The 10,364-nt window shown below is 58.6% G+C and overlaps 1 protein-coding gene across 1 annotated transcript; it reads left to right on the top strand.

Annotated features, from left to right (window-relative positions):
- The first annotated feature begins 211 nt into the window (after nucleotides 1-211).
- SNRNP40 (small nuclear ribonucleoprotein U5 subunit 40) lies at nucleotides 212-9,510 on the top strand. Its single transcript, XM_056509058.1, has 10 exons — nucleotides 212-442; nucleotides 1,152-1,281; nucleotides 1,776-1,869; nucleotides 2,538-2,703; nucleotides 3,272-3,394; nucleotides 5,442-5,562; nucleotides 6,735-6,817; nucleotides 7,196-7,257; nucleotides 8,073-8,176; nucleotides 9,114-9,510. Exons 1-10 carry the CDS (start codon nucleotides 221-223, stop codon nucleotides 9,161-9,163), a joined length of 1,155 nt encoding a protein of 384 aa, XP_056365033.1. The 5' UTR covers nucleotides 212-220; the 3' UTR covers nucleotides 9,164-9,510.
- The last annotated feature ends 854 nt before the right edge of the window (nucleotides 9,511-10,364 follow it).

Raw genomic sequence — 10,364 nt, 5'->3', positions numbered from 1 at the left:
CGTGCAGTGACCCCCAGCCAGTCAGCGTGACCCATGGAACCCAGCGCCCGAGCTCCGCCAATCAGAGCGAGGCGCGCCAGAAGGCGCCGCAATCCCCGCGCTGTGCTCGGCGCGCCGGCCGCGTGCGGGGGGCGGGACATGCGGGGCGCTCCGCCAATCAGCGCGGCCGCGGCGGCACCCACAGCCAATGGGGCGCGGGGGGCGGGGCCCGGCGCCCGCCATGATCGAGCAGCAGAAGCGGAAGGTCCCGGGCCCCGGGCCTGGCCCCGGCCCCGCTCCCGGGCCGCCCCCGCCGCCCGCCGCCCCCGGCGCCGCCCCCGCGCCCGGCCCCGACCTCCCGCTCGTCCCGGTGCCCGCCAAGCGGCCCCGCCATGAGCTGCCGGTGGCGCCGGGCACGGGCGGTCCCGGGGGGCAGCCTCCGAGCGGAGCTCTGCTGCAGTCGGTAACGGGGGCGACGTGAGGGGAGGGTAGGAAGAGATGCGGGGTGGGGTGGAGAGGTGCGGGCAGAAGGCCGGCGGTGGTTCCGGTAGGAGGGAAGGATGCTGGGGCTGGGCACTGCTGAGGCACCTCCGGGGCTGCGTTCGGTTCTGGGCCCTCAGTGCGGGAGGGGCTGGAGCGAGTCCGGGAAATGGGGCTGGGAAGGGGAGAGGCTGAGGGAGCTGGGAAGGGGCTGAGCCCCAGGAGAGGCTGAGGGAGCTGGGAAGAGGCTCAGCCTGGAGAAAAGGAGGCTCAGGGCCCTTGTGGCTCTGCACAACTCCCTGACAGGAGGGGACACTGGGGGGGTCGGGCTCTGGGAACAGGGACAGGGACAGGAGCAGAGGGAACGGCTCAGGCTGGGGCAGGGGAGGCTCAGGGTGGGCACAGCAGGAATTTCCCCATGGAAAGGGTGGGCAGGGACTGGAACTGCCCAGGGAGGTTTGGATCCCCATCCCTGGAGGTGCCCAGGGAAGGACTCTGAGAGCTCTGGGCTGGGACAAGGTGGGGATTGGGCACAGCTTGGATTTGATGATCTTGGAGCTCTTTTCCTACCTCAGTATCCTGTGATTCCGGTGGGATGTGCAGTGGGAAGGTCGAGCTGCTCAGCAGGGTGGCAGGCTGGCCGTAGCCTGTGCTTGTCCCTTGTCCCCTCACGGTGTCCCCGTGTCCCTCAGGGCCCCCCACGCTGCTCCTCGCTGCAGGCCCCCATCATGCTGCTGTCAGGACACGAGGGGGAGGTTTACTGCTGCAAGTTCCATCCCAATGGCAACACCCTGGCCTCGGCTGGCTTCGACAGGCTCATCTGTGAGTGTCACTGTGTCCCCTGCTGTCCCCTGGGTGGGCTCACAAGGGCTCAGGCCCTGCTGCTGAGGGGTTTTAGCTTAGCCCTCACCTGGCTGGGTCCTGGATGGGAATTGCTTCCCCAGGGGGATGCAGGAAGCTTTTTCCAGCTCCTCTCCAGGCCCCATGCTGACAGTGCTGGAAATGTGTCTTACTGAGCACAACCCTGTGTGCCCCTCACACAGGTTCCAGAGGTCTGCAGAAATGCAGTTTTAAATGCTTAGGGTTGAAGAAACAAAGATTTTTTTTTTTTAATAAATTCACCTTAAACAAGACACCTAAATCACCTCTGCCCTGGGGCTCACACAAGCCTGGGGATTATCCCAGATGGGACTCAGCAGTGGGGCTGGTCCATCCTCATCCTTCCCTTGGCTGAAATCCCAAAGATCAGCTCCATGCACAGCAGCAGGCTGTTCCCATGGTTTTCCTGTGCTCATCTCTTCCTTGCTGTCCCCCAGTGCTCTGGAATGTCTACGGGGACTGTGACAACTTTGCCACCCTGAAGGGACACAGTGGGGCTGTCATGGAGCTGCACTACAACACAGATGGCAGGTGAGGGCAGGGGCTTGCTGCTGCTCAGAGACCCCAGGGACTCCCTGAACCTCAGGAAACAGAGCTGGGAAGGGGCTCAGCCTGGAGAAAAGGAGGCTCAGGGGCCCTTGTGGCTCTGCACAACTCCCTGACAGGAGGGGACACTGGGGGGGTCGGGCTCTGGGAACAGGAACAGGGACAGGAGCAGAGGGAATGGCTCAGGCTGAGCAGGGGAGGCTCAGGGTGGGCACAGCAGGAATTTCCCCATGGAAAGGGTGGGCAGGGACTGGAACTGCCCAGGGGGGTTTGGATCCCCATCCCTGGAGGTGCCCAGGGAGTTCCTGGATGTGGCACTGAGAGCTCTGGGTTCAAGGTGGGGATCAGGCACAGCTTGGACTTGCTGCTCCTGGAGCTCTTTTCCAGGATTGTTGCCCTTGCTCAGTCCAGGGACACCAAGTCCTTGTAGTTTGGCTTTCCCAGTGTGAGCAAAGGATCTGGGGGCACCTGTGACCCTGCTGTGCCATTGATGCAGTTTGGGGACAGAGGGAAGTTTGTGTTGGGTGTCTGGGAGTCACTGGGGAAGGGAAGAGAGAACAAGTGAGACACTGGATAATTTAAAAGGAGGTTCTTCTCCCACTGAGAGGAAGGTGGGAGGGGAGCTGAGGCCTCACAGTGGGTGTTGCCTGCAGCATGCTCTTCTCAGCATCCACGGACAAGACGGTGGCAGTGTGGGACAGCGAGACGGGCGAGAGGGTGAAGCGGCTGAAGGGCCACACGTCCTTTGTCAACTCCTGCTACCCCGCGCGCAGGGGGCCCCAGCTGGTGTGCACCGGCAGCGACGACGGCACCGTCAAGGTCAGCCTGGAGCACCTGGGGAGCACCTGGCCAGCAAGGGGAGAAGCTTTTCTTCCCCTTTAACTGGGCTGAATGCAGCCTTTTGTGTCTCATTTCGTTGTCTTGTCACTCTGAGTTCAGAGTCGAAACTGTGACATCAAATTTCACTGCTCTTTTTTTTCTGTATTTCTCAGGGGGGTTGAACTGCTCAACTGGGCTTTTTTTGCTGCTCTGAATTACTAAAGCATGAGAAAAGTGTTCCTGAAATCTGAGCTGGCCTCTTCTCTTTCCTTAAATCTCTACTGGCCCTTTTTTCTCTTTCCTGAAATCTATTCTGGCCCCTTCTTCTCTTTCCTGAAATCTGTGCTGGTTCTTTTTTCCTTCCCTTCGTTCCTGTGCTCCAAAAACACCAGGTTCAATGTTTCTAATAAAGATTTCCAGACTGGATGTTTTTTATAATGATTTACTGAGATCTACAAAGGGGTTTCAGGAGAGCAGTCTGAGTCTCTGCCAATATCTCTGCAGTTCCTTGTGATTTTGATGTTAAATATCTGTGCCCAGCTCTTATAAGTGCCATGTTTCTTTCCAGTTGTGGGACATCAGAAAAAAAGCTGCTGTCCAGACATTCCAGAACACCTACCAGGTCCTGGCTGTCACCTTCAATGACACCAGTGACCAGATCATCTCTGGAGGCATTGACAATGACATCAAGGTAGGACCCTGTGTCCCTTTTTCACTTGTCCTTCCTGTCACACCTTGTGTTGCTCAAGGGCAGCCATGGGGGTCACCTGCTGGTGACACAGCCCCCCTGGACCTGCTGTGTCAATCCTTGCTGGGGCACAGGGCCAGTAGAGTGGCAGGGATCTGCTCCAGGCTGGCAGTGACAGCCTGGCATTCCCAGTGTCCCAGCACTCTGTCACCTGCCAGAGCCAGCAGGAATGCTGGCAGCCTGTGACAGGGCCATGGGTGAGGTCAGCAGGAGAAAATGTGGTGACATGTCCCCTCTGTGCCCTCTGCCCCAGTTTGCAGCTCCCCCTGGCACCTGCTGCTGTGGAAAGTTCTTATGTAAGAGTGAGCTCAGCGTTTCATTCAGCTGATTGCCCTGGTGCTGCAGGGCTCAGGCTGTCCCTGTGCCCTCCACCCCTGTCCCAGCCAGTGCCCAGTGTGGCACTGCCCCCAGAGCTGTCCCCAGCCAGTGCTCAGTGTGGCACTGCCACCAGAGCTGTCCCCAGCCTGTCCCAGCCAGTGCTCAGTGTGGCACTGCCCCCAGAGCTGTCCCCAGTCAGTGCTCAGTGTGGCACTGCCACAGAGCTGTCCCCAGCCAGTGCTCAGTGTGGCACTGCCCCCAGAGCTGTCCCCAGCCTGTCCCAGCCAGTGCTCAGTGTGGCACTGCCCCCAGAGCTGTCCCCAGCCAGTGCTCAGTGTGGCACTGCCCCCAGAGCTGTCCCCAGTCAGTGCTCAGTGTGGCACTGCCACCAGAGCTGTCCCCAGCCAGTGTTCAGTGTGGCACTGCCCCCAGAGCTGTCCCCAGCCAGTGCCCAGTGTGGCACTGCCACCAGAGCTGTCCCCAGCCAGTGTTCAGTGTGGCACTGCCACCAGAGCTGTCCCCAGCCAGTGTTCAGTGTGGCACTGCCCCCAGAGCTGTCCCCAGTCAGTGCCCAGTGTGGCACTGCCACAGAGCTGTCCCCAGCCAGTGTTCAGTGTGGCACTGCCACAGAGCTGTCCCCAGAGCTGTCCCCAGCCAGTGCTCAGTGTGGCACTGCCCCCAGAGCTGTCCCCAGCCAGTGCTCAGTGTGGCACTGCCACAGAGCTGTCCCCAGAGCTGTCCCCAGCCAGTGCCCAGTGTGGCACTGCCACCAGAGCTGTCCCCCTGCAGCTTCCCCCTTTGGGAATTGGGGAGCTCCTGCTCTGTGCTATCAGGCAGGGGGATTTGGGGGTTCAAGAGGAATTCTGCAGGTGTGAGGCTGCTGCCATGTAACTCCTTGGGGGCTGAACACATCCAGTTACAAATCTAAGGCACAAATCCCATTTTCCTACAACTCCCATCAAACTCCAGAGCCCATTATCTGGAAGGCAGAGCTGCTGGCAGCAGCTGGGTGCTCAGGGCCTGTGTGTGAGCTCAGGGCTGCAGCCCCACACTGCTGGCTGTTCCTGTGCCAGGTGTGGGTGCTCAGGGCTGCAGCCCCACACTGCTGGCTGTTCCTGTGCCAGGTGTGAGCTCAGGGCTGCAGCCCCACACTGCTGGCTGTTCCTGTGCCTGTGTGTGAGCTCAGCCTGCAGCCCCACACTGCTGGCTGTTCCTGTGCCTGTGTGTGAGCTCAGGGCTGCAGCCCCACACTGCTGGCTGTTCCTGTGCCTGTGTGTGAGCTCAGGGCTGCAGCCCCACACTGCTGGCTGTTCCTGTGCCAGGTGTGTGAGCTCAGGGCTGCAGCCCCACACTGCTGGCTGTTCCTGTGCCTGTGTGTGAGCTCAGGGCTGCAGCCCCACACTGCTGGCTGTTCCTGTGCCTGTGTGTGAGCTCAGGGCTGCAGCCCCACACTGCTGGCTGTTCCTGTGCCTGTGTGTGAGTCAGGGCTGCAGCCCCACACTGCTGGCTGTTCCTGTGCCAGGTGTGGGTGCTCAGGGCTGCAGCCCCACACTGCTGGCTGTTCCTGTGCCTGTGTGTGAGTCAGGGCTGCAGCCCCACACTGCTGGCTGTTCCTGTGCCTGTGTGTGAGCTCAGGGCTGCAGCCCCACACTGCTGGCTGTTCCTGTGCCAGGTGTGGGACCTGAGGCAGAACAAGCTCACCTACAGCATGCGTGGCCACGCCGACTCGGTGACCGGCCTGAGCCTCAGCTCTGAGGGCTCCTACCTGCTCTCCAACGCCATGGACAACACAGGTACAGCCTGCTGGGGACACAGGGACACCCATGGGTGCTCATCCTGGGAAAACAGCACTGAGGGGAGTGGCATGGAAGGAGTTGGGCTAAACCACAGGTCTGTGTGTTTGGGGGGGGAGCAGCTGCCTCAGGGGGCTCCTGGAGGGAACTGGGACTGGAGCCATGGCACAGGTGTGTCCCCTCAGCAGGAGTGACAGCCCAGCTCCAGCAGGGCACAGGGGACAGGAGCCATGGCACAGGTTATCCTGCAGGACATTGGGGACAGGAGCCATGGCACAGGTTATCCTGCAGGAAGGACATGGGACAGGAGCCATGGCACAGGTTATCCTGCAGGAAGGATATGGAGACAGGAGCCATGGCACAGGTTATCCTGCAGGAAGGACATGGGGACAGGAGCCATGGCACAGGTTATCCTGCAGGAAGGACATGGGGACAGGAGCCATGGCACAGGTTATCCTGCAGGAAGGACACAGGGGACAGGAGCCATGGCACAGGTTATCCTGCAGGACATGGGGACAGGAGCCATGGCACTCTGAGTCTGGCTGGTGTCAGGCTGGCTTGGCTCTGTTCCCTCAGCCCAGCTGCTACCCTGCCTGTCCCATTGTCCCCCACTGAGGCTGAGCCCATCAGGACCTTGTCCATGGGATATGTCCCTGTGCCCCCTTTCCCTGTGCCCCTTTTCCCTGTGCCCCTTTCCCTGTGCCCTCTTTTCCCTGTGCCCCTTTTCCCTGTGCCCCTTTTCCCTGTGCCCCTTTTCCCTGTGCCCCTTTTCCCTGTGCCCCTTTTCCCTGTGCCCCTTTTCCCTGTGCCCCTTTTCCCTGTGCCCCTTTTCCCTGTGCCCCTTTCCCTGTGCCCCTTTTCCCTGTGCCCCTTTTCCCTGTGCCCTTTTCCCTGTGCCCCTTTCCCTGTGCCCCCTTTTCCTGATCCCCTTTTCCCTGTGCCCCTTTTCCCTGTGCCCCTTTTCCCTGTGCCCCTTTTCCCTGTGCCCCTTTTCCCTGTGCCCCTTTTCCCTGTGCCCCTTTCCCTGTGCCCCCTTTTCCTGTGCCCCCTTTTCCCTGTGCCCCTTTTCCCTGTGCCCCTTTTCCCTGTGCCCCTTTCCCTGTGCCCTTTTCCCTGTGCCCCTTTCCCTGTGCCCCCTGTGCCCTCAGCTGCTGCCTCTGATCCTGTTGCAGTTCGGATCTGGGACGTGAGGCCCTTTGCCCCCAAGGAGAGATGTGTCAAGATTTTCCAGGGAAATGTCCATAATTTTGAAAAGGTGAGTGTGCTCCACTGCTTGTTCAATTCCCTTTGCTCTTAACTTTTCTCTAAATTGTTTTTTTTTTTTTCACTTCAAGTTTTGGCCAGAAAGGCTTTAATAAGAACTCAAAGAAAGATAAATACTCGAAGTGGGATTCCAATTAAAGCCTCAGGAACAAGATTTCTTTGCTCAGTTCAGCTGTAATTAGCTGTAAATTAAATATTTTCTACACTTACCATCTACTTTGTGTAAAATAACAAGGCACTGGCTGTTTCCAGCAATAAAATAAAATCTGTAATTACCATCTTATCTTCCAAGGGAGATCATTAATGTGGTGCTTTTAATTCAAGGAGAAGGGGGAAACTAAATGGATCTGTGCATGTTCTTTTGTTGCAGAACCTTCTGAGGTGCTCCTGGTCCCCAGATGGCAGTAAAATTGCAGGGGGCTCTGCTGACAGGTGAGTTGTCCCCATCAATCAATGATGGATTTGCAGCAGAATCTCAAGGCTCAGGGCTGTGGGTGAAATCCCAAACAGCCCTCAGGGAGTTTTCCTGATTTCCACAGGGAATTTCTGTTGTTAGTGTCTGTGCAGGAGTATCTGACTGTTGTAAAATCTGGTTGTTGTTGTCAAAAGCTGGCTGAGGCTCTGCCCTGTCCCACCACAGGATCCCCCAGCAGGTGACAGGGACATCTTTGCCACTGTCCTGGCAGGGCTGGGAGGGCCTTTGGGAGCAGGGTCTGTGTGGATAAGGAGGATGAGGAGCACAAATCCCAGTTAAATCCCTGCATGGTGGGATTCCAGGGATCATTAATGACCTCTCCTTGAATTAAGCAGAAATAGAGACAAATTGGCACATCTCAGACTTGAGAATGAAATATTCAGTGAAAAGGGCAGAGGATGAAGCAGGGTCCCTGTGAAGGACACCACTGACCCTGGAGCAAATCCAGGCCCAAATGCAGTGCCAGGGAGACAGGAATTCCTGCAGGCTGGGGGCCAGGCCGTGGGGCAGCAGTAATCACCAGATTAATGAGGTTCTGATAGCAGAGAGGCAGAATTGAGCTCTCCCTGTCCAGATTTAGTGGGGCAGCTGTCCCAGCATGAGCTGGGGCTGTGATTCAGACTCCTCTGCTCTCCTGGGTCACTCAGAGCAGCATTTTTCTCCTGGCAAGTTCCTGTTTATCCACACAGAGGTTGCTCCAGCCAGCTGGAGAGCCCCTGGGTGTCAGGTGTTCCCTTTGGGCCCTGCTGCCCTGACCAGGACTCTGTTGCAGGTTTGTGTACGTGTGGGACACCACCTCCAGGAGGATCCTGTACAAGCTGCCTGGCCATGCTGGCTCTGTCAATGAGCTGGCTTTCCACCCTGAGGAGCCCATCAGTAAGTGCTGCCCACCTCCCCAGGCTCACTGAGCTGCTCCTCCTCTGGGATGCAGCCCCAGAATTGCCAGAGTGGCTCAGAGCCCAAGCACCAACAGATTGAGGGTGGTGTGCTCATCTCCAGTTGGGTGGGGGCTGGCTGAGCACAGGGACTGGGACACCCAGGGGGCAGCAGGGTGGCTCTTGGGTGGGCTGGGGGTGGCTGCCACTGGCCAGGGGCCCTGAGGAAAGGGTTTGGAATACATGGGATGCCAGGGATGTAACCATGTTTGGTGGTTGCACGAGGACATGGATCACCTGGGGGGTCCTAACTGCCCCCAGAGCTGTAGGAAACAAATCAGAGAATCACAGAATCACAATCCCAGAATGATCTGGGTTGGAAGGGACCTTAAATCCCACCCAGTGCCACCCCAGGGACACCTCCCACTGTCCCAGCTGCTCCCAGCCCCAGAGCCCAGCCAGGGATCCAGGGGCAGCCACAGCTGCTCTGGCCATGGGGGCTCTGGGAGCAGGGACAGGAGCAGAGGGAAGGTTTAGGTTGGATCTGGGAACATTTCTCCATGGAAAGGGCTCCCCATCCCTGGAGGGGCTCAGAGGGGCTGTGGCACTTGGGGATGTGGGCAGGGGTGGGGTTTGATGGTCTCAGGGATGTTCCCCAACCTCGGGGGTCCCTGGGCTGAGGCTCAGGGTGGCTCAGGGCAGCTGGGGCCAGCTGGGTTTTCCCTGTCCCAGGAATGCTGTCCTGGGGACACTTTCCTGGCCAGATGTGCCCTCTAGTGGTGCTGGCTGAGCCTCAAGGGATGAAAATCCCACCTGGGGAACCTCCCAGAGGTTCATCCCCTTCCTTCCAACATCCCATTCTATTTGAATTCTTACACTCTATTTTAGTTTTTATGTTCTCATTTTCTTATTCCTTTCTTTCTCTCTTTGCCCCTCAGTTCTCTCTGCATCCAGTGACAAGAGGCTGTACATGGGGGAGATCCAGTGAGGAGCAGGTGGGAGCTGTGCCCTCCTGGCTTTGCAGGAGCTGGATGGATTCATTGCCAGAGGAGAAGGTGACAGCAGCTCTGGGTGACAGCCACCCTGCTGCAGGCTGTCCCCTCTCCACATCTCACTGTGCAGCTTTTTCCACCTCCTCTTTCTTTGGGGAGGCAGGAAAACTTGGAATTGAAAGGAATTTTGTTTTGGCTGTGCCACTGACAACGACACCCTTCTCCAGATCCTTGAAATTGAGAACTTTTGTTTCAGTTCCACACGTGGCCTGTATATTTCCTGTCCTGTTTCTTTTGGAGTTTTTTGATACAGTTAAAACTGCAATAAATGGCTTTTTACACAGCTCAGTGCCTGGGGTTTATTGCTCTGGTTACTTTCCTGTTCTCCAGTATTAAATCCAAGTCCTCACCTGTGGATAACCAGGGAGATGATCAAGATTAAAGTCATGGAATGATTTGGGTTGAAGGACCTTAAATCCTGTTCAATTCCACCCCAGGGACACCTCCCACTGTCCCCATGTCCAGCCTGGCCTTGGGCACTGCCAGGGATCCAGGGGCAGCCACAGCTGCTCTGGCAATTCCATCCCAGCCCTGCCCACCCTCCCAGGGAACAATTCCTGCCCAGGATCCCCCCCAGCCCTGCCCTCTGGCAGTGGGAGCCATTCCCTGTGTCCTGTCCCTCCATCCTTGTCCCCAGCCCCTGTCCCAAACCCAAGGAGCAGTTCCTGTCACTGCCCACACCCCCCTCTCTCCCTGGCAGGATCCCTGGGGATGGCTGCAGCCCTGGGGTGTCCCTGGGGTGTCCCAGTGTCCCTGCCCCCAGTGGGTGAGTGACAGGAGCCCTCAGGGAGGAGCAGATCCATCTCCAGAAGTGATGGATGAGCAGCTCTGAGCACACAAACCCTGGAGAGCAGCAGGCAGGGCTGGCACGGGGTGATTTTAACTGCAGAGTGTTCAACAGCCCTGAGAGGGGCTGGGGCTGCCAGCAGGGACCCCGGGCACCCAGAGGGAGCCTGGTGCCCAGGGATGGGCTGGGGAGGGACCCTGGCACCCAGGGATGGGCTGGGGAGGGACCCTGGCACCCAGAGGGGACCCTGGTGCCCAGGGATGGGCTGGGGAGGGACCCTGGCACCCAGAGGGAGCCTGGTGCCCAGGGATGGGGCTGGGGAGGGACCCTGGCACCCAGAGGGACCCTGG

This window comes from Oenanthe melanoleuca, chromosome 23, assembly GCF_029582105.1.
Source record: "Oenanthe melanoleuca isolate GR-GAL-2019-014 chromosome 23, OMel1.0, whole genome shotgun sequence".
Taxonomy (NCBI): domain Eukaryota; kingdom Metazoa; phylum Chordata; class Aves; order Passeriformes; family Muscicapidae; genus Oenanthe; species Oenanthe melanoleuca.
Note: the sequence above shows the minus strand (reverse complement) of the source record. Positions and strands in the feature narration are given on the sequence as shown.